Below are 24812 nucleotides of genomic sequence, written 5' to 3' on the forward strand. Positions count from 1 at the left end.
CAGAGCCCAAACTTCCCATCTGTCAGTATTGTGCTCTAGGCCCCAAACGCTTTTCCCTCCACTGACAGCCTCAGGGGTAGAGTAGCGAAGCCATCATTTCAGCAAAAAAGGTGAGTTGTGGATCGTCTCCTCACAGTCGCATCTTTTTCTGTTCTGTCATTTGTTGGTAGCCTATCCAGTCAGGTGTCTGCTGCCCAGCGCCCATGGCCCCTGTGCAGACTGGACCGTTCGCTGGTACTTCATAACTGCCGTTGGCAAGTGCAACCGGTTCTGGTATGGCGGGTGCCACGGCAACCAGAACAACTTTGTCTCGGAGGAGGAGTGCATGACGGCATGCCACAGGTCTGTGGGAGCAAGCGACGGGGGGCACCACCAGCACTCGGAGACTTTGCATGTCCACTCTGGGTCCCACCTGCAAAAGGGCAGTGCCCAGGGACAGCAGCAGCCGCTTGCAAGAGGAACCATGCATCAAGGCCAAGGAGGAGAGCAAAGGCCCTCCCATTTTGCTTCAGTCAGGCCTGAGAGCCACGCTGCCTGGCAGGGCACGGGGCTGCACCACAGGGAGGGCAGCTGGAGGAGGGTCATGAATTTTGATGTGCTGCCGGCATCTCCTCAGAGACCTGGCACAGTGGAGACCCAGCATGGAGGTCCCCACCATGCTGCAGTAGGTGGGGAAAGGAAAACAGATGGGTTACACAGCTTGGGTGAGACCGTGGTACCTGGGCACTCTGAGAGACAGGTGGTGCAGCGTGTGGGCGAGCGATGGCAGAGCTCTTCTGAAGGAGATGCGTCGGCAGTGGATGGATTTGGGCGCCGAGTCTCAGCAGGGTCCTCCTCTCTGCAAACCCTGAACAGGTGAATCTCTTGCACTACCCCTCTACAGTGCTGAAGCACTGAGCATCCCTTTCTGTGGGACAGAAATGCTTTCTGATTCAGGACTGCCAGATGTGTCCTATTACAGGTTGGCTGCAACAGGGTCCCTTTGGGAAGCCAGGCTACCACGTCCCCAGGGACATGTCTTCTGGCACATCCTACACTCTTGCTGACTACAGTGGAAGTATTGGATGGACAAAGACTGTAGGACTGGGCCCTTAGTCACCATCCTGTCACCAGTGGGCATTTTACAGTGGTCTTTATCAGTCTCTTTGAAATCAATGGGAATTGTGCCTGTTTAGGCAGGGGTTAGTTTAGCACTGTGGTGTGCAGCAATGGGTTAATACTAGAGATGGATTCCAGCTGGAAAATTTGGTTCACTATCCAGTTGCTGAACACTTCAAAGATGGGAAATTTGTGGAGCTAGGTTTTGGTTTGGGTGGCATGTCTAATTAGCTGGTCACCTCTGGAGATCTGGACTCAGATTTCAACATAGTTGTCCCAGAATAAGGAATTTTCTTTGTGTATGCAGCACTCAGTTGGTCAAGGTTGGCCTTTTCTCTACAGAAAAGTTGCAGCCATAATCTGCGGGGCATGGGCACTTGGGTCTAGTGCCATAACAGAGCCACATAGATCAGTGGGTTCTAATGTAGCCTGTAGAAGTGTGACTCCCATCTTGCCTGCTAGACTCACCATAGAGACAGCAGAGAAAGGGTAAGAGCTAGGGACACAGGGAGTCATAGGTAGTGAAATGTCTCTCTCTTTCAGGGTCATCCTGGAGGGAGCTGAGTCTTCCCTAGTGGAGGCATCTGTGGGACAAAATATTCGGCTTCTTTGCAAGACAGGCACTTCTTACTTCTCCAGAGCTGAGTGGCAGAAGGATGGGCGGCCAGTATCATCTGCAAGGTAAGCCTGTGCCTCTTGGTCCCATGGCAGAGCTGCAGTCCCTTGCCCCTTCCCCCACATGCTCTTTTTCTTTAAATAACTTTAAAAAAATGGGTTTGAGACAAATGGAGCCAATTAGGAAATAGAGCTTCCCTTAAATGACTCCCTTTTGCTTGAACCAGCTGTTCTAGGTGGGGCAGTGAAGCCATGTGTTTATTATTCTCAGCTAGGATGGGTTATTGCTTCACAAACAGCATCTGTAGGACCGAACACTACAGTCATGTTTCTGTCACCAACTTACTGGCTCCCTCAGCTGTACAGTGCTGCCTAGTGCAGGCTGCCCCATGACCTGGATGCAGAATAGCCATGTACATGCAGGCAGATTCATTAGGATGGAGGCAGGCAAACTGGCGCTGTCAGCTACATTCATGCAGTGCTACACAAATTCTGGATGTGGCCTGCATAGATCTGGAGAGCACAGGCTGTAGGGGACAGGACTAGGAGCACTGGACTCGAGCTGCAGCAGAGGGAATTCAGGTTAGAAATTAGGAGGAGCTTTCTGACTATGAGGGTGGTCAAGCATTGGAACAGGTGCCTAGAGAAGCTGTGGAATCTCTATTCTTGCTTTCAAGAGCAGGTTGAGCAGGCACTTGGCTGGGTTGGTTTAGTCAGGGTTGATCCTGCTTGGAACAGAGGACTGACTAGATAACTTTGTGAGGTCCCTTCCAGCCCTACTTGCCTAGGATTTATGATCAGCATGGTGTGGCTGAAGGTGCTGCTGGGCTTGGTGAGTTTGCCATGTAGATGTGCCCAGTGTGTGTGTATGTGTGTCAAATCCTGTTTACTGGCAGAGAAGGCAGGCTGAGGCACTGCACATGTGCATTGATAGCCAAGTGCTGTGGAACTCAGACTGCTTATTGCTGTTATTTATTGCTCATTCAGTTTAAAACTGAACCTCTAAAACACCTTCTTAAAGCCCAGTTTTCCAGGGGGTGCTGGGAAGTCTCCTACTGCTGCAGCTTGCTGCCCACCAGCCACTTTCTCTTGTAAAATCTCAAGTCAGGCCCGGAGTCCTGAACTGCGCCTGGTACTGCTTTTACACTGGTAAGTGGCTAGAGAGCCACTAGTGTGAGGGTGTCTAACCACTTCAGGGGAGGAAGCAGTTGCTGTTTCTCCTTTATTCCCTTTGTTTCCCATCTCAAGGCTGCCTCTGTCTCCTCTCCTTTGTGCCCTTCAGTGGTGTAGGGATTTTTCTTACTCCAGCAAGGAGGGCCCAGTCTGGCAACTGGATGGCAGCTGTGACATCAGCACAAAAGGCTTCTTGGCCAAACAGAACATCTCTGGGGAGTTGGCACGCTGAGCCAAGCTATGATACATAACCATGCTGGTGTCCCATCTGCAGGCACACCTACCAGTCTGACAGTTCCTTGGTGGTCAGCCAGGTCAGGCCTGAGGATGCCGGGACTTACACGTGCATCATTTCTAATGGGCGGATGGAGAGACGAGAGATTCGGCTAAGGATCAAAGGTGACGCACAATCTTCCGTTTGAAGCCAGAGCTGTAATTATCTGTCCCTTTTTAAGAGTCCTCCCGAGCAGGAACAATTAAAGGCAATTGCAGAGAGAAATTTGTAATGAAACTTCCTCCATTGTGGTGCCTTGCCAAAGAAATGCTGGTCATTGTGCCAGCAGCGTTACCTCCTTCCACAGCAGTGTTCTCCTGAGAGCCAGTCATAACCCAACAGCATGTTTCCTCCACAAATGCCTGCCAAGTCTTTACTCATAACTAGGCCAATCTGAGTTCCCTCAGCACAGCCTCAAGCCAAGAGTTGGCTTGAATGCCAGGAACGAGCTCTCCCTCTGCTGCAGTGCCATTCATAACTGGAGCTGTGAGTCGTCAAATGCTGGTTGCAGCCCCGGCATGGAGCTTTCTCAGTACACTGTCTCTTTTGAGTGAAGTCTCCTCTCTCCTAATGCCTTAAAGAGGCCAAGAGGGGTGCATTCTGGTCTGGAATCACTTGGCACAGCCGTCTGTCCTACTCTCAGCCCAGAGCTTGTCATATATTAATGGGGCAAAGGGTCCCAAGACCCTTCAAACCAATTGCCTTATTTGGGGTCAGGAAGGAATTTTACCCTGTTGTCAGATTGGTATGGATTATGGGGGTGGGGGGGAGGGGAGGTTTGCCTTCCTCTGTAGCAGCAGGCATGGCTCTCTACTTGGGATCTCTTGAGTGTATATTAACCAGCTTTTATAGAAGCAGGACATTGGCTGCTGTGGTCCCCCTGCTTTACCTGTGACAGTTTAGGGTGTTAAGTCTTGTCTTGTGTCAGGGTTGCCTGGTTTTTCTAAGAGGTTGGATTATGGATTGTATGGGATGGTTTGGATAGGAATGATCCTGCCTCAGGCAGGGGGATGGACTAGACAATCTCCAGAGCCCGACTTCTCTGTGATTCTATGACAGACTGACCTACTGTGTCTCTTGACGACTGAGACAGATTTGGGCTTTTACCTAGAATTATGCATTTGGGGTATAAGCTATTTTCTGTCATTTAAAAACACGTGCACTGTGTAAAGAGATGTCTAACCCTGTAGGGAAAAAATGGGAAGACACCCCCATTAGGCACGTGCAATGTGAGCTTCTGTCTCTACCTTCCAGGAAGTGTTAAGCTCCTCTCTGCCTTTCTTTCTCTGCAATGGCAGAGACAGCAAAGGGTTTTATGGCCCAAGGGGAGCTGCTGTGCAGACACTGGAAAGAAAGAAAGGAATCCAATATCTCCTAGCCTCATATCTGCAGCTCCCATTCACAGGCACCACACACACAGAGCACTCATCTGCCAGGAAATAGATGGTTAAAAGGTCTTGTTTCCAGTTCAGCAGCTGCCTTAACAGTAAGCAAACCCCACACAAGAGGTCATGGCTCAAAGGACAACTTCATTCACATGCAGCATTGTGTTTTGAATAGAGGGCCATGGATCTGCTCTGGCAGAGAGCAGGAGAGGTCAGCATCCTTCTGAGGAGACTCATCCACACAGAGACCTCTCCAGGGAAGTTAAAACTGTGCGTGTACCCAGTTCCTCAGTTTATCAACAACCCTCGTATAGGTAAGGCCAGCAGCAGGTGTGCATTGTGGGAGTGACTGGGGGGTGGGAGCCAGGCAGCTGCTTGTTCTCTGCATGCTCTCAGGGCAGTGAGGAGAGTTGGGTGCATGGAAGTGGGGGTAAGTGTAGATTCCAGCTACACTGTTGTGGGTATGGCAGACTGTCATCACCCCATGGAGCAGCATGCTCCTGCTGTGCTGGGAGGGACACAGTGACCACCTGTAGAGGAGCAGGGCTTAAAGCAGGTGTGGACAAAATGGCAGATCTAACTGGTGGCCAGACTCCATTTCCCAGCAGCCCTTGCCGGTGTTGCTGTGGCTGGTTGCCATGGAGACCCCAGAAGCAGCAGGGCCATACAGCAGGGGCTAGGGCTAGGGTTTCCATGGTGACTGGCCCCAGCAGCCCTGGCAGGATGTGTGGCTAGGCTGGGAACTGCTCCAGGCCCAGGGCCAGGGTCAGGACCTCGTGGTGGTGACAGCATGGTCTGGAGTTGCGGTAGAGTGTGATCTGCTGCCTACATGCCCCTACCCAGATCGCAGCTCTGCCCTGGCTGTGGACCACACTGCCACCGCCACAAGGTCTTAGCCCTTGCCAGTGCTGCTGGGGTCAGTCTCTATGGAAACCCTGGCCCCACGCTGTCATGGCTCCACCACTCCTGGCATCTCCATGGAAACCAGCTGCAGCAATGATTGCAGCAGCTGCTGGAAATGGAGTCCACCATGGACTGACCTTTGCCCCTCCTTACTTTAAAGGAAAGCAGATGACCAGGGTCTATGCTGGCCCAAGTGTGTTTTTGCTTGTTATTTCCTGATGGGAAGGAGGGTTGTATATTGGGGCTCTGAGGGAAATGCAGAGGTCCCCTTCTCCCTCTCCAGGGGGAAAAAAACAAGGCTGATGTTGGTTGAGCTAAGAAGTCACTGAATCTCTCCATGTCTGTATTGCAGATTAATAATGGCTGAGGAGGAACCCTCAGTGGTGGATGCCAACATTGGGGAGAGAGTCAGATTGCCCTGCCGAGTAGAAGCCTCCCCTGCTTTAACCATCCAGTGGCAGAAGGATGGGCAGCCTCTCTCCTCTTCTAGGTGAGTTCACAGGCAGCTCTTGAGTATGCTGGCATTGGGGTGCTGGTGAGGCCATGCACCTCCACCCTCTTCCTGAGAGAACCAAGGCCCTAAAAACCAAGTGGTTGGGACTTGCACTAGTTTGCCATGGTTAGTCCAGCCTACTGGGGATTGGTATTGAGGTACATAGGTGAGCCCCCACCCCCCCACTCACACATACAACTTAGACCCTGAGCATTGGAGCCTCAAGGACACCGTTTGTGAGTGGTTCTGAAGCTGAAATTTGTTCACGTGCAAGATTCACGGAACAAAGACACGCGGCAAGCACGTCAGCAAAGAGCAGTCTGTGGATGGTTCACAGAAAGTGGGTTGGGGGTTGGACATTTCCCAGCTGTGTAGAAGAGACACTGGGAGTGACACTCGGGGCTACCCTGGGGGATATGCCTAGGCAGAGAGAGTTTCCCAAAAACCTGTCTCAGCAGTGGTGTGTATTTGTACATGGGATATGATGGCACAGTTCTCATGAATGCTAATGGGAGTCACAACCCTGTTCAAACTCTCTGGCCTGCTGCTGAGAGTTGGCCACAGCTTGTTACTAGAGAAGCTACACTCCACTGCAGTCCTGCTACTCTCCCCACAGCCACATGGTACCTGTCCCTTCCCAGAACTCAGGGGCTTTCTGGCTTTGGTTTCCAGGCACAGACAGCAGGCAGATGGTGCCCTGGTGATCAGTCGGGTTAGTGCCACAGATGCCGGCTTCTTCACCTGCATTGCTTCGAATGGGCGTGACCAGGACCAGCGCCGGGTCCAGCTCCGTCCCATAGGTACCGAAAGGAGAGAGAACATTATTTTCATAGATTTCGTAGACTTCATAGACATTAGGGCTGGAAGGGACCTCGGGAGATCATTTTATAGCATTAGAATATTAAAGAGAGTAGGGAAGTGTGCAGTTTCCCTTTCTGCTTGTGAAACTGGCCTGTTTTCTCCCTGGGCAGTGGAGAGCAGGGAATATCACAGTCGCCCCACATGCAGGTTACAGACAGGAGCACGGGGTTGCCATGTCAGTTGCTTCTCCAGTGGGTGCAAAGTCTTTTTGTAACTCAGATAGGTCTGGTTGCCATGTACAATTATGCTAAGCCAGGGCTCTGGGAAGAGGGGGTGACAGTAGGCTTAATAGCTGCACCACAGGACCTCATGTACAGGTTATTGCATTATGGACAAGCTTCCCTCACAGGTGTAGGGAAAGAGACCAAAGAGGTTCCTTTTCTCATCTATGTGATATATTTGGACCTCACAGAAGGAACAAAACTGTGAGAGGGCTTAACTGTCTGCAGTGGTGTTTGTGAGGGCATGTAGAGCACACTGGGGGTCTTTTCTTGTGAAGTGGGGCTTTGCCACCAGAGTTACATACAACAAGAGCATCTTCTTGATTATCTCTCTCTGGCTAGGAGAGCTGAGGATCACCGGCCTTCTACCAAGCATCACTGTGACTGAAGGGGAGGACACCCATCTCCACTGCACTGTGACAGGCAACAAAGCGACGGTGAGGTGGTCAAGGTGAGCAGGACTGCCCTCTTTCACAGCATCTCCCTTCCCCCCCCCCGAATTGCATTTTATTCCCTTCTCTGGCCCTGGTATGGAACCTGCTAAGTCTCACCTGTCTGGGCATCCTGTATTGTAAAGAACAAAAGCGCAAGCCCTCCTTTAGCATCATCATGATCCTGGACAGCATCTCCCAGCCCTTCTCAATTAAGCCTCTTAAGTGACTATTCTTTCTCTTAAAGAAATCCTAAAAACAGTGTGTGTAGGTGTGTGTGTGTGTGTGTGTGTGCACATTCATGGTGGGTGTGTGGGTCTCTCTTTGCTTGAAAATGGGAGTTTTATTTGGCTGGATTCTTTGCTGGAGAGGAACAGGTTAGTAACGGTTTGGGTCTTTCACTGAGGGGAGGTGGCTGCACTATATCTTTAAACAAAGATGTGTTCCATGTGTGGTGCACATTTTGAATTATAAAAAACAAACTAGGGGTCAAATAGTCTGCCTAAAACCCTTTTCATTAAATCATATTTCAATTATTTGGTTGCTGTGAGTTGATAACTCTGCTAGTTCCTTAGGTTTGTAAAGGATGTTCCAAGAGAATAGCTCTGTACACAAATTTCCAGTGTGAGAAACAAAACAGGGGTGTTTTCTAAGGGGCTTTCTAGGAGGAATTAAAAATGGCACTTTAAAGAGAGCAGGAGGTCAGCCTAGCTGATCACTGCTGTCTAGCACTTGCTGCCAACCCAGGGCTTTGGTGGAACTGAGAGGAACGCCCTTCTTCTCACAGTCTCAACTGCATGCGATACACATGCTTTTACACAGAGCCCACAGCTTGGTGTTCCCAGGACTAAAGCCTGGGTGGCTTAGACTTAAACTCAGTCCTGTCTGTTGGGGCTGTATTTTTGGTAGTCAAATTCACTCCCTTTGCTTACTGTCTTGGGCTTTTAAAAGAAGAGCCGGGGGGGGATTCCCCACCCCCTGAAAATGAGGCCTCATTCTCAAATGGCAAAGAGAGCTCTGACCCTTCAGCACTTAATGTGGTAACGGACACTTGTGTTTTTCATGGCAGGAACGGTGTGCCAGTGCGAGCAGATGGCCACCATATCTACCTATCCCAAGACGGATCCCTCATTATCAACAATGCCCAGGCAGGAGATGAGGGATCCTACACCTGCAGTGCCTACCGTGGAAGCAACTCAGTTAGTGCCAGCACAGAGGTAAAAGTGGTCAGGAGCAGGCCTGAAGGTGAGTATGACCTACCCTCCCCACCCCCTTCAGATTGTCACTGGGTCTGCCTGCTTGTCTGATGCTGCAGCACTGTCATTCTGTTTCTGGGCCTGACTGTAATTTTATTTCCAGGCACAAATAAAGCTAGTGTTTGAGTACATTAGGTGTAAGCTGTTTAGTTTCAGGCTTTGCTTGTCTGTCTGCCTCAGGTGTGAGGTCCTGCACCCAGTGTGCAGTACTGACAGTGGCACAGAAGACTGGACCACAGAAGCCCAGAGCCTAACTCACTGAGGCAAACACTGGTCAAGGTTGAGCAATAGTTAGGCTTCGAAACCCATATCCAGGCATGAGCGCACCCAAGGGTTTGTCTGAGAGTGCCAAGTGCTCCTTGCAGGAGCTTGGAAAACCCATCAAGCTGCTCTAGGCTTTTAAGCAGAAACATTCTGGAAGCTGGAGAGGGTTTGTTTAAAAATGCAGCTTCTGAAGCTGCTAGCAGGGCTGGGGGTCAGGATCATTCCCTTCCCCCTGGGCTGAGGGCAAGAGGATACTGTGCACAGTCCCTGGCAGACTAGCTGCTGAGGATTACAAATATAAATGCATGTCAGCCAGACAGTGGATGGAGGTGAGAATCCAGGCAGTCTAACACCCATTTAATCCAGTTCCACACTGAACATATCATCCTCCTCTTGCCTTTTGCTTTGCCACAGGCACCGTGAATCATGTTGTGGACCTGAGCAGAGAGTGTGTTGACCAGCCACACCTCGCCAACTGTGGCCTGATCCTACAGGCCCAGCTCTGCAGTAATGAGTATTACTCCAGCTTCTGCTGTGCCAGCTGCTCTCAGTACCAAGGCAGCCTGTCTCAGCACCAGGGTTGAGATGCCCTTACCAGCTGACTCCAAGTGGTGGTTAGCTGAACAGGAACAGGGATGGAAGAGAGAATTCACCCTTTAACTCCTCATACCCCACAGCATTATGGCTCAGCAGTGTTCATTACTCAAGTAGGCTGTTTTACTGACTTCATGAACTGTATTGGGTGTAACTGTACAAAGGTAGCAGAATGCATACCTTCCTAATTATGCTCCAAACTCCTTGTTTTCCCATGTGCTTTACTGTGTAGTACACCTGTCTCCCTCATCTGAGAACAGCTGCTGACTATCCTAAGTGAAAGAAACCCGAAGACCACATGAACCCTGTTACTTCAGAGAAGCCTAATAGGCAACATGAAAGAGAGAGAGAAACCCTTTAAGAGAACCCTCTCCTAGAACCACAGCCTGCAAGCCCTTTGAAGGAAGTCCAGAATCATGCGGCTAGCACACCAGATAAGCAAGGCATACATACATACAGGCCTATGGAGTATTTCCCATCTGAAAGCCAGACTGTACTTTGCACAAGGAAAAAGAGCATATTGCCTGTAAACTTGGGTGTACTCATCCCATGAGGTTCTGAATGCTTCCTTAGGGCTGGGATAATAGTGTCCTACAGCTTTTTTTGTCATAACATTATGCTTCTTAAATAGACAAAGCTGTACTCAGGATCATTCTGACTGCCACCAAAATATGGCAAACTTTGGAGTGAAATACAGCTACTGCTTTAACAGCACAGAGCAACCCTAAGAGCAACCCCAGAGTGTGGGACAGAAAGTGAAGAACATGGTCTCTGCCTCTCACTGTCAGAGAGCTTCAGGTGGATAAAACTGAAACTGTTGTCCTGAACTCTGAGCAGGTCCCAAGCTCTTAAATGCTTCCATGCTTCTGAAAAGGCCCATCAGCTTTTTAAAGATTGAGATACAAGAGCAGGGTTTCAGTCACAGATGACAGCGGCAGCAGCGCAGTGCTGGCACTAGGCTTGGAGAAAAGACTAACTATTTACTGAGTCCCCAGCAACTTGGTGCACTCCCAGCCAACAGCTGACCTGCTTTACCATCTATTAACTTTTAGGAAAAACTCTCTCTCCACATGGCCTGAGCAGGAGAGTCAGTCTGTCAGCGCAGTATAAAAAAGCAACAAATGCGGAAGTGCAGCTAGAGTAAATACATCTGAGCAGCATTTGTCGTTCTATGACATTTCTTGTATACCCCGGGTTCTGGATGAAACACCATCATGGGTGTTAATATGGGGATGATGTAATGCAGGGACTTGCTTAAGCAGAGAGGTCCATGGATGACTTGACTTGACTTAACATTCCCAAACTGAACAGTAGCCTCCTAAGCTTCACAGCATATACTGCGCTCTTTCTACTTGCAGAAATAACTTCTAGTGCAGCAATTTTCAACACAACTGTTATTTTGACTTGGAGGTGTGTTATAGAAGTAGGGATCCTGCATTGCTGGGCTATGATGCGCTGCTTTTTTTTTTTCTTCTCTCTTCTCTTCACTCTCCAATGCTCTGGGATGCCATAGTATTTGGGCTGCTAAAGCCCAGGCTTGCTAGCATAAAACTAGGTTTTGGTTTGCTACTTATTAATATCAGTTGAAGCAAATCCTATGTGAATGATGAGTCCTGGGCACAGACTGCAGTCTAAACTAGCATTACTAACCTAATAATTCAGGCTTAGTTACAGATGGCTGGGGCAGAGAAGGCTTTTTTTTTTTTTCATTTTCATTCAGAAGGGAAAATGTGACCAAATCAATTGATTTTTCACAAGGGAACTAGGAGCACAAGCCAAGACTAAGAAACTGGTTTAAAGGAGGGGATGGATGCATTTGTCCTTACATACATTGCCAACATTTTTATTTTTAGCTAAACCTGAGACGACCTTAAGGAGGCTGGATTGATAAGGGAAGAGCAAAAGTGTTAGACATGGGACACAAAGTGGGGAGCAGTCGGATGAAACTGGGGCTGGCTCAAATAGAAGCTATTCAGGACTGGCCTGCTCCCCAGACAAACAAACAAAAAGCAAGCCCAAGCTTTCATTGGGATGGTAGGGTTTTACTACCAATTTGTACTCCACTTCAATACCCTAAGCAGCACTCATCACAGAGCTATGTAAGAAGGGTAAGCCAGATATGGTGATCTGGTTAGCAGAATGCCAGACTATATAGAAAAGAGTTTGGCCCTGCTAACCTGCAGACTGCTGGTGGCACTTACCTAGATATGCTCAGCCTGCAGGTTCCCCACCAGAAGTAGCTCTTCAATTTATCCCTCTCAGCCTCTTCCCTTCCAGAAACTATTGCAATGTGTGTTGTTTTTTTTAAACAAATGTATGGATTGCATTGCAAAAAAGTGCATCTATACAGCTGACTATTAGTACTATAGTGCTGGAAATATGCCAGCATAATACACTGAGGGTTTTTTCTTTTCAACTGGAACACATTTGCTGTAATTATGCTGGGGACACATGATATTGTGGCTGTGGTTAGCACTGACTGCTCTCATAGCCCCTGAGTCAGTGAGGGTAGTGTATCACTGCCACAGCATACTTACAACTACCTGAAGCAAGTTCTGATGCTTTAGTGATTATATGTGAGAACTCATAAGATGACAGGAGGGGTCCTAGAGAATAAGAGCATAAGAAAAAGAAAGATGTAAGGAATTACAGCCAGCCTCACTGATGCTCAGCAGAGCAAAATTATTAGACGATAGATTTATAAAACTCCAGAGGAGAAAACGATGGGTTTGCTTTGGACCAGTTATGTGAAATCGGTTTCCTTTCCTCCTTTTATTATAAGAGACTAGCTTAGTTTAAGGGTACTCATTTGACCCATGGGGCTCCCCACAGGTCAGGAAATTTAGCAGCAGGAGTGCAGTGACCATTAATAGCCCCCCCCACCCCCACAGAATGAGATGAGGGCTGGGCCAGGCCCCCTTTGTCCTGCACAGCTGAATCATGTCAGGCCATACCTCCTTCCCTCCACACAGCTGGATTAGGGTTGGGCCATGTCCTCATCCCTCCCCCCCCCCCCACACACACCTGGACTGGGGAGGGCTGGCCCTTGTACCCATCTGCACAGCTGAATGGGGCTCTACCAGGCTGGCCTGGGCACCAAATTAAGCCCATCAGCCAGATCTTGCCCATGGATGGGCTGGGCACTGCCCATCCAATCTACTTGGCAAAAAGGTTGAGCCCCACTGGCTTAGTTGATATGGAAGCATTGGGTGGGATCTGGCTCAACTAGTAAGACTACCCTACATTGCAGTCTCAGCAAATTAAGCAATGGGAAGGATGAAAGTAATAAGGTGAGTGCACAGACCAAAAAAAGAAAAACCCAATTCTCAGAGCATTTATCAGTGGTTCACTGTCAAGCCTGGGAGTGGTCATAAAGGAAATTATGGTCTCTTACATGCCTACAGGTTGTTCTGAGGAGTGTCCTCATAAAAATGGTGCTGCATAGTATTTAAAAAAAAAAAATCAGCTTTCAGTCAATTTGTGCATCACAGGGATTAGGAAGGTAAGTTCCACTCTGCTTTTCTGCAAAGGGACTCTGGCATGTTGATGGATTGGACTCAGCTGCATGACATTTTTACTGTATAGTTACTAGTCATCTTTCTGGGAGAGGAAAAGCAACTGGCCTGTTAAGTTTCAAATGAATCCCTAAATAAGCCTGTTGTATTTAGGAGGGGCATGCTTTACTGGTTTAAGGAACAACCAGCACTGTAAAACTGAATAAAGAGCTCTATCTACTTTTTTCTATTTACTGAAACTTGTTATTATTACTTAATAATGGAGCCACTTTGTGGATTACTTTCTGCTCTTTGTACTGATAGGATGAAGCAAGAATTCTGGGCGGTGGTCAGGAAGATCCCAGTTCTCTCACTCAAAAGGGGTAGATTTGGAGAGGAATAAGTCAGCTCATGTTTAATATTATATGCACCAGTTGTTGCAGAAGCTGTTGGCATTACACAAGTATCCTCGGGGAACAGGTAAGCACCCCCACAGGGCAGGGTTCAGGTTGTGCATCCAGTCTAAAAACCTGCAGTGCCTGGTTTGACTACTTCTCTGCGCAACTAAAGCCTTTGTGTCTGTTCCTAAACAGGAGCAAATGCAGTTTTGAAAAAAGGGAGAAAAAGCAAAGGCTTATTAAGTGGCAGAAGCATGTGCTCCACAGATGAGCATATGACTGTAGCAGATTAAGGCCACTGGCAAATGTTAATTTAATGGTGCAGTCCCTGATCAGAGCAATCACACCTCTTGCTGTGCCACACAAGCATGGAAGGACATGGGCTTTTTAGGGCCAATAATAAGATCTATCAGATTCCAGTTGCTTCCTGTAGCATGTTTGGGACCCGAGATTGTGATCCCTGGCTCTACACTTACTGGCAAGTTTAAACCTCCTCACAGGTTTACACCTGTCCAGCTGACAGCACCCAACTGGCAACCTCTGTGCAGAATTTGCCAACCCATAAAGTCTGCAAGGGGCCTAAGCTACTTTTCTCATTCTTCAAAATAGACAAGTTGGATTCATGAGAAGATTGGCTTTTTGCAAAAAGGGGAGTGGCTTGTTTGTGATTGGACTACGCAGTGAACATGGACTAGACAGGCACACTTTGCTAGCAAAGTCACTAGTTTATGAAACAAAAACTTAGAAAAAATAGCAGCTCAAAAAGGTCTGTCAAAAGATGCAAGGGAAATCAGTAATGCAAGGTTGAGCCAAAAGTTCATTATTTCCAATTTTCAGAACACTTGAACTGAAATCAAAGGGAGTCATGGGTGCCTGGTCTACTTACAAATGAGCTGAGAGAGCTCTAGATAGCAATTTGTAATACTGTGTACAAGATGCAGAAAAAGCAATATGGTTGTTAAAAGAATCTATGTTTGTTCTACATAAGCACTGAACTGGTTTCTGGACTCTCAGGTGAGTACAGGCAGAAACAAGAGGACTGTGCAGGGGGAAAGCACGAAACCTGCACTAAGAGAGCTTCTACCACCAACATTTATTTCTGTTAAAGCGGATTATAAATCATCAGTACAAATATATAACTTACATTTGCTTGTAAGGCCAAAGTTTAGAAGTTAAAACAAGATGGATTTCACAAGTCACCAGCGGCGAAACTTGGAACAGCTGCAGCCGTAACCACGAGGTTTCACGAACAGTTGGAAAAATAAAAACCCAAAAGTTAAGAAAACCCTAAAATCTGTAGAACAGACCAAACAAAATGGGTTCCCAGGTGGCCCCAGGTTGTAGATATGGTTACAGTAAGTTGTCACAGTAGTGTTAACTGATATTTAAGACAAGGAAACTGCAGCAATACATGAAAGAATATACATACTATATATAATAATTAGTTTGATTCCATTAGAAAAAAAGACAATAAAATTTCTCCATGGTTTTCCGACCATGACAATACTGCTTTTCAATTTTCCTCATTTAAAACTACAATAGTGACTTTATTGGTCATGACTCATGATTGTTGTTGCAATATGCTACTTACAATGAACAGATACAAGAACAAGCTAGGGACCCACTCTCCTTCCCCCCCCATATTACTTACAATAAGAATCAGAGATAAATCAATCTTATGTACAATTTCTTACATCCAACCCCTTTTAACCTTTGGCAAGATTACTTACAACTCATACAGCTTTTAATTTCCAGAACTATTTAAAATATTCTAAATGCATAAAAAATAAAGATTTTGGCTTTATTTTATTCTTTATATATATAATATTGACTGTTACTCAAAATGGAAGCTCGACTTTGTTTCCACAAACACAGCTTTTGCTGAGCAGTTGACAGCTCCCCCCTCCCTCCCCCCCTCAGAAATGTTTCCCTCGTTCCCCCAGGGGAAAAGGCTAGCATACAGCACAGGGAGGTGGTAGATCATTTGCTTTCCTTCATGCGAGATCACTTGATGTTCTTGCAAATAGGTTTCAGGATTCAACGCCCACTGTCGGTCTGTTGAGTTTCCTCTGCTAGTCAGCATTCCCAGCCAGGAGGGAATGCACGCAGGCTGTTTTCATGATTCCTTTTTAAAAACTGCATAACAAATTTTCTATAGGGCTTTTTCCTGTCCATGATTGCTCCTGCTTTACACCCATTTGCATTTGTCAGGACCCTTTGGGATTATAAGAGGGTTCTGACCAGAAAGAGTCCCCTCTGCTCCCTTTGCACTCCCTCCATCCTGACACAATATGCCCAACCCACAGGACTGCCTAAAGTTCAATCTCAAATGTCTTCTGTAAATCGCTTGAGAAGGGGTTAGTTGGAGATGGGTTAGTGCGCTGCTTGGACTTGCTTTCTAGTGCTGCCCACTGTGCTTCAAATGGATCCACCTGCTGGGCAGCTGCAGGAGGCTGTGAATGCTTGTCCTCTGTGGCCCATTTCCCAGTGTCAACTCCATTGAAAGCTGCAGAGCCATTGTGCTGAGCAGGATGCTTCAGGAAAGGACTGGCAGTGGCACTGTTAGTTTCATACTGAGGGAACGTCTGCTGTTTGACAAGACTTGGTGACTGATGGGGATGGGACACTGGAGCATGACTTGCAGTGCCGAAAACATTGGCTACCATCTGGGAAGGTGTGATTCCAACCACAGGGACACTAGGAGCTGAATAGGTCATTCCATTTGCTACTGCATATGGCTGAGCAGGTATAAAGGCTGACTGCATTGGTGGTACCACACCAACTGGCACAGGCTGAGGTGCAATGAAGGTGTTCACTGGAAAAGGTGGGGCTGGCTGGGAAGCCACAGGGGGGGGCTGTAATAATGGCTGTGGGGCTGGCTGCTGTTGCTGGGCTCTGACAGTCTTGGATACCTCTTCCAGCCAGCGGTCTGCCTCTGAGGGAGTGCGCCTGTGGTTTGCCTGGAAGAGACTTGGCGAGGCTGAGCCTGAGGTGGTGCTCCATTCAGTACCTGGGAAGGGAAATGTGATGAAGTCATTAAAACTTGAGCCGGTCTTGGTCTTCAGCCTCTAATCAATGCTAGTTAGGGCTCCAGAATCATAGAATCACTGAGTGGGAAGGGACCTAGACAGACCATCGAGTCCGACCCCCTGCCATGGGCAGGAAGGAGCACTGGGGGTGGCAGGGATCATAAGACCCCAGCCAGGTGCCTACCCAGTCTCCTCTTGAAGATCTCCAGGGAAGGTGAGAGCACCACCTCTCTGGGAAGCCTCTTCCAGGCTCTGGCCACCCTTACCGTGAAGTAGTTCTTCCTAATATCTAACCTAAACCTATCCTCCCTCAGCTTGTGGCCATTGTTGCTGGTGACTCCAAGGGGGGCCCTGGTGAACAGACTTTCCCCGAGTCCCTGCTGGTGGCCCCTGATAAGGTTGTAGGCAGCCACAAGATTCCCCCCTCAGTCTCCTCTTGCGGAGACTGAAGAGATTCAGGTCCCTCAGCCTCTCCTCATAGGGCTGGCCCTGGAGGCCCTCAACCATACGAGTGGCCCTCCTCTGGACCCTCTCCAGGTTTTCCATGTCCTTTTTAAAGTACGGCGCCCAGAACTGGACACAGTACTCCAGCTGCAGCCTGACCAGCGCTGCGTAGAGGGGGAGCAAGACCTCTCCGGACCTGTTAGTGATGCCCCGTTGATGCAGGACAGGGTGCAGTTGGCTCTGCCTATTGCTTCATCGCACTGGCGACTCATGTACACAACAGCCACAGAAGTAGGGTCAGAAGGGACCTTGTAGATCTTCCCCTGCCGGGGCAGGAGAGAACCAGGCTCAAATGATCCCAGCTAGGTAGGCATCAAGCCTCCTCTTAAAGACCCCCAGGGTAGGAGCCAGCACCACTTCCCTTGGAAGTTGGTGCCAGATCCTAGCCACCCTGACCGTGAAGTAGTTCTTACGGATGTCTAATCTAAACCTACTCTGTAGGTTCAGGCAAGAGGGGCAAGGCCCACGCTGGGGCTCCCAGAGCCCAGGGGCATGGAGCAGGCCTAGCCCTGGGGCAGCAGCACCTCCAGGCAGGGATGTGGGGGATCCAAAGCTTGAGAGGAGGACACAAGTCCTGCTAGCCCCCTTTTAACACCCCAGTGGCTTGTGTGCTGCTCTGCTGCATTGAACCTGGGAGGGGGCACTTGAGAAATGGGTTATGGGACAAACTGAAGGCCTGTGGAGGGTGGGAGCGATGTCCCTAGTTCCAGAACATGCATTATTTGGAAGAATTGGCCTCTTACGTTCCCATTCAGGAGGTAAGTGGCAGACCCAAGCGATCCTCTCACAACAGAGACCTAATGTGTGCAACAAACGGGCAAATTTAGTGCAAAGTGCCCACAGCGCCTCCTCCTACCTGTGCGTGTAAACTTGACAACTAACTGCTCTAGCCTTTATAAAGGATTATTTAAGACTTCCCTGTTAAGAGCAAAAGAGCTCGTGACCTTATAAATGTGCCAGTCTGGGCCAGCAAACTTAAAAATGAACAGCTGTGAGGTCTGAGGATCACAAGAACCTCTTAATTGTTTTTTTGACTGAACTAGCAGGATTCCACAGTCCCTCCCACCTCTTTATCCTGTTCTTCCAACTTCCCTTCTTTGGTATCCCTTATTTGCCAGATTTTTTCTAAGTTTTTGTGAAGAGTAAAAAGACTGGAAGCTCTGGAGAAGATGCATGATAATGGGTAACTGTATGAGTTGTCCCTCCACTAGCCATTAAACCCAAACTAAAAGGAACTGCCATCACAGTTGGTGTGAAAAGACAGTTATGCCTCTATAGCCATTCAATCCCTGGGTGTACTGATGAGAAAGCCAGCAAAGATGCCAACTATGATGCGTTGCCACTAGGACTGTCCCAGGTCAAGCTGTTTGACATTACCAGCAGAGGCCAGGACCTCTGAATTACCAGTAAGTTGCTGTCACTGAATCTGGACTTGTTACCAATCCCAACACCTAGCAGAAGGTGCTCTAGGAAGGCCACTACTTCTGTACCTTGCCCTGTAAGGTATTGTAAGATTTTTTAGAGGAGGATGTATGCGATGGGACTAGGCATTCAGGAAGGCATTCATCACCATTACACACACAAGACTCCAATTCAGAATTGGAGCGTGCACACTATCTGCTGCCTGTACATATGCATACATGCAGGGAAGTGAATTTAACAATTTGCAATAGTCAATACAATTTTAAAACTGTACTTACTATGAGTCCCTTGCTTTTGGTCTTCCTTCTCCACTCTTTCCTTATACTTTTCCTACGTAATTCAGTCTGTTAACCTCTGTCTAATTTTTCTGCAACGTTCAATACTTTAAATTTCAGTTTATTTTTCCTATGACAATCTGCTTTTAAATCATTTCTCTTAAAAATACATTTTTCTACCTCAATCCTTCTCAACTCCTTTCTCCTCCCAAATTATCCATCCACCCCATTTTTCCTCTCCCAACAATTTTACATTTTTTGCCATCTTTAATTCTCCCTTTTCCTTCATCCCTGCAAAAGATCCTCCCCAGCTTTCTGACCAGGGTGGAATAGGGAGCCAGCCAGGCAGAGGAGCAGAACTACAGTTCAAACACTGCTGGGCTTTTTGCTGGATTAGAAGACAACCACCTCTGATCAGCTCTGCCTCTGACTGAACTAAGCACAGAAACTGTATCCACAGATCAGCCTACTACTGCTTCCATGTGTGAGCTATTAAACGTGAACCTGAAGCCCAGGATCTGTGGTTTTTCCAGTCCTGAATGCAATGTTGCAGAGGTGAGCACACTTATTTAGGGGGCAAAATTAAAGTTGGGGTGCATGGAAGACAATCACTGCAGGAATTCTGGGCTTGTTTCCACGGAAGAAGTTTTCCCATTAGAGTATCGCGACCTTCCACACCACACAGAGGCACTTGCTCTGTACAAGTTTTTTTGGGTTTAGCTTTAACTGGTTCCCAACAAGCACAAGCTATAATGAAAATGCCACTCTTCACTGTACCAGTGTCCACATCCAGTGCAGCTGTTCAATTCAATTCATACATTAGATTATACTCCAAACTTGCCTGAATAGACAAGGCCTCAACTACTAGCGTGCCCAACCAGCAGACTCCATTTATTTCTCTGAAGTGTCAGACAAACTTGTATTCCCACTGGAGCTAAATAAAGAATAACTTGCTCTGGGTAAAAATACTGAAACAAAGTACTGAAGTCTTTTTGTGCTCTGCTTCAGAATTTGCATTTTAGTGCCTGATTTTCTTTAACATGGGAATGAGAGTTTTCATGGCCCAATCTATAACCCCCATAACCCACTTGGGAAAACCCCTTCTAATTTCCAACTTTTGTTCATGGTCCTTCACCTGCTTCAACAAGTTACACCGGCAGCTGGCCCAGGAGCTCAAATCATACCTTTGACCTCAAGTTCTTATAGCAATGCAGAGGATCTACATCTGATCTTACCAGAGACTGTGGCTGCAGCTCCAGTATTAGTAGCAGCAGGAGCAGCAGGGGCATGAGCCCAAGGATTGGTTTCACGAACTGGCATAGCTGTGGGTACTACAGCAGCTTGAGATGGTTTAGCAGCAAGCACAGAGAAGGCAGAGGCAGTGCCATTAACTAAAATGGGAGTAGACAACATCAGTGCAGTTAATTCATGCAAGGCATGCGTGTGACTGGAATGTTAGAGGGCTGTCACTCCTGCCAACACAAAACACTTAGACAAACACACAACAAAGCCTGTGTAAGCTAGTCACTCTTCAAAAAAAAATCCGAGTTATTTCAGTTGTACCAACCAACCCGGGTAGCCAGATTGTTGGATGGTGGCCTCAGATTTATGGGTAGGCTCAAGTTGGAAAAAAGTTGTTTCAAACAGGCCGAAGTTAGATTAGACCTGATGCTCTGCAAAATATATGCGACAACAAAACAGAGCTAGAACAGCCTCACTGTACATTCAAATACAGCTAAACTTATTTTCCTAAACAAACATGGCTCTCTTCACAATATGCCATTGTCTCTTTTTACATGTCTGTTAGGAGGAACCTAAGGTCAGAGGAGCCTATTACATAGCTCCCACCTCATGTCAAAATGTCACATTTAGTCTTCCATACATCTTTCGGTTCTGGTGCTCAGGCCCAGGGACTTGCTGCATTGGACTTGTGAACAGTTATGCCATGCTAAAGGTTGCACACAACACAGAATATTAAGAGCTGCTGTGCCAAAGCCTCTTGCTTTTACAGAAGATAGTGTTGGGGACTGGCATCTGGATTTGAGGTTAAAACAAAACACTATTAAAACAAAACATGCAAAATAAACTGCCCTATAAGCATATGAGATGAATAAAGCAGGTGATGTTTTCCAAATACAGATAACATAATGGTTGCATAGGAGCCCGAGACATATGATGGCATGCTACTAAAAAGCAATGTCACAAATACAAGCATCATCCAGCATATCCAAGCAAACTAAGAAAAAAAAGTCAGAAACCTTGAAAGGCAGGAGACTGTGGTGCAACTACTGTAACTGGTTTTGTCATAGGCGCTGAAGAGAAGGGATCCTCTGAAGGTGTGCTGAAAGCATTGGTAATCTGGGAACACAGGGAGCTAATGCTGTCCACTTCCCCTTCCACCTCCGGGACTGCAAAAGTAAAAAACCACAAATTAGCTTTAAAGTTAAGTAAAATTATTTCTGTGTCCCTCAAGCATCTGTAGCTCAAGAGAAGAAGTTCCCAATTTTAATCTCAAGAGATATTCCTGCTGTTGATCTGGAAATGCATACAAGATTAAGTCTTCTACTCTCCGAATCCATTCTCTATCGACCCTTGCCAGCAGAGGTGGAAAGGCACAGCCAGCACGTTTTGCAAGTTTTCTATTTCAGGCAGGAAGAACAGTTGATTTCTAGTTTTGAAGCACGTCACTGCACCTCTCACTTTCTGTGGAAGCCGTCCATGTTTAGCATCCTACTGTCCAAGTTCTAGTCTAAGATTAGGCGAGCACTTGCATAACGATTGTAAGTTTGGAAGAAACTTTCATACAGTGGAGTCATATCTTATGTGGGGGTTACATGCTGAAGTCAGCGCGTAAGGCAAAAATTGAGTATAGCTGAAATCGCGCTTCCTGCCGCACTCCTCGCTCCTCTCGTCCTCCGCTGTGTCGTTGTGCCAGGGCAGCCAGCTGAGCGTGAGCGAGCTGCTGCCCCACCCAGCCATGCTGGCACATGCAGGCAGCATCATGTTGCGTCGCACTACGCATCGTGCCCTAGCCAGCCCCAACAGCCAAGCGCGTATAGCTGAATTTGCATAAATTAAATACGTGTAAGATGCAACTCGACTGTAATAATTTTTTGTGTCAAAACAACAAAGCATCTGGCACCTGGTTCTTCATTAGGCCACAATGTTTAAGATTGCTTTAATTATTCAAATGACATGTTTCAAGTACCTAACACAAGGTCAAAGTTACAACTACAAGACAACAGCTCACAGTGGGTAATAAGGCTTCTAGAAGAGCTATATGCAGCTGCCTTCTAGGGACTCATCATATAATATATCCTATGAAAGGAAAGTCGATGGAACAGACCTTCTCAAAAAATGGAAAAGAAGACCCATACTTCTCAGACATTGCTTCTTGGCAATTCAAACCCATGTTTTATAGAGTTTGGGATTCAAAATTAAAAGCCCAAGACATTCAAAGACAGACAGACAGACACACTCACAGGATAGGGACAGAAATTACACATAAACCAGTATAAATGATTGGAAACCAGTTCAAATCGGTAATACAACAGAAGGTCAGTGCACATAAATCACGTTCAAAATGGCCCAAATTGGTTTAAGATACACTTGAATGGATGTAATATCAGACTTAACTGATTTAGGTTAAATCGCTTTATTGAACTTCTGTCCCAGATGCCCTCCAGATTCAAGTTAACTCACAATCCCCTGGCATCCCAGGATGCTCTGTACCTCCCCCTGCAAACCCAGCCTGGCAGGGTAGGTGGGCTAGCCTTGGCTCAAGACATCTGCCATAGCCAAGCAGGGAGGTGTGGTTTAGTGCCCTCTGGCTTCTCACCTGGGCCCCTGCAGGCACGTGGCTGCATTTCTGGAATAAAAAAATAAGTCTGTTCACTTGCTTGTCGGTTCAACCTATGCAGCTTAAACTAACCTGCAAAGATTGAATAGATTCAGCCTCAGGCTTTTTGAGTTCTTATACTGACGTGGCACTGTACATCATGCAGCATAATTTAACATTGCCATCGTTACCATTTTGCTACAGGACCTCACTTAGATCTGGAAGGGAAGCAGTTTCCTTATCCCTTCAAACAGATATAACAAACCTTCCCATTAACCAGGACAAAGACCAGAGAGAGACCTTCTGAAGTTTCTTTGCTCTTTATAGAACCAGTGAGTTGCTTTGAATCTTGGTTTCTCACATCACAACTAAAACAGAGGGGAGGTTTTTGAGGGCACTTCGTTTGACCAGAAATTCTGCTCTGTAGCTCAGAAAGCCTGTCCCAACAGAACCTTCAGCTCAACTATCTAATCCCTTGAACAGGGTGATCTGACCAGCATTTTCTTGCAAAAGTTTCAATCAAAAATTTCCAACCAGCTCGTCTCATTTTTATTCATTGTGCCACACCCTAAATATACATATGCTTACTGTGTTTTTCTTAAGCAAACTACTTCAACTTGCATGTAGATACACATACCCTTTTGTTGTAGGACCAGACCAGGGTAAGCTTTCTTCTGTGTAAATGTGGATAAAAAAGGCATTTCTGATAAAGTATGCAGAAATAATTGTTTTTCCTAATCATATGCTGTTCTCCAAAGGTACCTTTGGTTATCAACCATTTACCAACATGTGGAAATGATGCAAGCCACACCAGGGTCACAAATACAAAATACATGAAAAGATTCAGAAGGGTTGGATGTAAGCTAATCAACTGGATACCACTTAAATAAAACACGCTCCTAGCCACTGCTTTATTGGGATGTTGCTCAGAGACCAGTTTAACCTGATGATGAGTGGCAAAGGCACTAAGAAAATGGGACAATATTAGAATAAAGTCTTAATATGACTGTGATAAAGTAATGGCTATGAGGTGTTTTAAACAGATGTGAAACCAAAAGTTAACCTTAAAGCAGGATGGTTCCAAATAAAAGTAACAGCATAGAACAAATGAGATGAAATGGCAATCCAAGCCATGACTCTTGCCTTTATTTAGTAGTTTACTTAAGGCTCCAGATTTCTAGAAACACTCTTATGAACAGAATGCAGACAGCCCTGCAGGACAAACTATTTAAGAGGATTTTGGGTTTTTTGTTACACTTTATAATCATTACTTTATAGTTCTTTTGGGATCATTCAGTGAGAAAGCTACAGTTTTACAGCTGTTCTAACATGTCAGAATTTCTTCCAGCAGAATTTGACAGAGGCACCTCCGCTAATAAGTGGAAAAGGGTCTTTAACGTTCACAAGTGATTAAGATTTTTTACATTTCCAAAGAGGCCCTTACCTTCATGCTTAGGTACCGATTTAATGACTCAGGATACAATGCTGCGTGTTTCATCAGCACCTACACAATAGCACTCCAAATGGCCTTCTGAAGTCAGAGAACAATAACTCTCCTCATCTTGCACTAATGCTTGTTGTATTGCAAAGACCCTAGTCCCTTCCTGGTAACAAAACATCCTTCTTGACCTGACGGCACTTTTCATTTGCAAGAGGTTGAAGTGGAGTAGGAAGGACCGATATAGTAAAAACCAGAGCGATGTGCTTGTTTAAAGCCAGAGGTAAGTGGGTTGAGAGAGTGAAAGTAAGTTTCCCCACCCTCACACTTCTGAAGGATGAGTACTTTAGGACACCATTTATTTTTACCTGAGTTTTTCATAGGGAAGTCTGTCTTCCTTTGCACTGTTGAAGGCAGCTCATTTATTCGCAATGACAGCTGTCGTTTAAAAGGAGACATCTTCTGGCTAAGGGCAGGGAAACCTCGGAAAGAGCCTTGTCTGGCAAGCTGCTCTATAGGTGCGTGTCTCCGTGGGATAGCATGGGGATTGTTCATCTCTTTATCTAGAGGCACAGCGCTATCAGCAGTAGGTGAGGTCGGGGAGCCCGGGGATGGGGCGGTATTGCTCGGTGTGGCTCCAGGAGCAGCTGTTGTTTTCACTTCTGCTTCAGCTGTGGGAAAAAGAAAAGGTTTAGTAAAGTAAAGCCATTGTTAACACTCCTCCATTACCGCTATGCTTTTCAGAAGAGAATGCTGCAATTACAGCTCTACAGCTAGGAGAGTTTCACCAATGTCAACTGTTAGCACACACACAGCATCCAATCCAAAAAGTCAGGCCAGGCACTT

General features: G+C 46.8%; 2 protein-coding genes across 11 annotated transcripts in view; one reads left to right on the top strand and one right to left on the bottom strand.

Moving 5' to 3' along the window:
- Nucleotides 1–13339, top strand: part of PAPLN (papilin, proteoglycan like sulfated glycoprotein) — an 86830-nt gene extending 73491 nt beyond the window's left edge. For 2 of the 5 annotated variants that reach the window (XM_090033292.1, XM_090033291.1), the window contains 9 exons: nt 171–855; nt 1642–1779; nt 3161–3285; nt 4721–4859; nt 5801–5938; nt 6614–6741; nt 7366–7474; nt 8524–8699; nt 9389–13335. In XM_090033292.1, coding sequence (XP_089889418.1) covers nt 171–855; nt 1642–1779; nt 3161–3285; nt 4721–4859; nt 5801–5938; nt 6614–6741; nt 7366–7474; nt 8524–8699; nt 9389–9558 — 1808 coding nt within the window. In that variant the 3' untranslated portion in view covers nt 9559–13335. Of the gene's footprint in view, nt 1–170; nt 856–1641; nt 1780–3160; nt 3286–4720; nt 4860–5800; nt 5939–6613; nt 6742–7365; nt 7475–8523; nt 8700–9388 lie in introns of those variants that run through there. The other 3 variants (XM_090033293.1, XM_090033290.1, XR_016440301.1) reach the window with 3 other exon arrangements.
- Nucleotides 13340–14536: 1197 nt separating this feature from the next.
- The window catches only part of NUMB (NUMB endocytic adaptor protein), a 127827-nt gene continuing 117551 nt past the window's right edge, over nt 14537–24812 (bottom strand). For 4 of the 6 annotated variants that reach the window (XM_090033298.1, XM_090033294.1, XM_090033296.1 and 1 more), the window contains 4 exons: nt 24335–24637; nt 20949–21098; nt 19926–20081; nt 14537–16470 (listed from right to left, as the gene is read on the bottom strand). In XM_090033298.1, coding sequence (XP_089889424.1) covers nt 15773–16470; nt 19926–20081; nt 20949–21098; nt 24335–24637 — 1307 coding nt within the window. In that variant the 3' untranslated portion in view covers nt 14537–15772. The remainder of the gene's footprint in view (nt 16471–19925; nt 20082–20948; nt 21099–24334; nt 24638–24812) is intronic. The other 2 variants (XM_090033300.1, XM_090033299.1) reach the window with 1 other exon arrangement.

This window comes from Crocodylus siamensis, chromosome 2 (genome assembly GCF_052110815.1).
Source record: "Crocodylus siamensis isolate JL-2025a chromosome 2, ASM5211081v1, whole genome shotgun sequence".
Lineage (NCBI taxonomy): Eukaryota > Metazoa > Chordata > Crocodylia > Crocodylidae > Crocodylus > Crocodylus siamensis.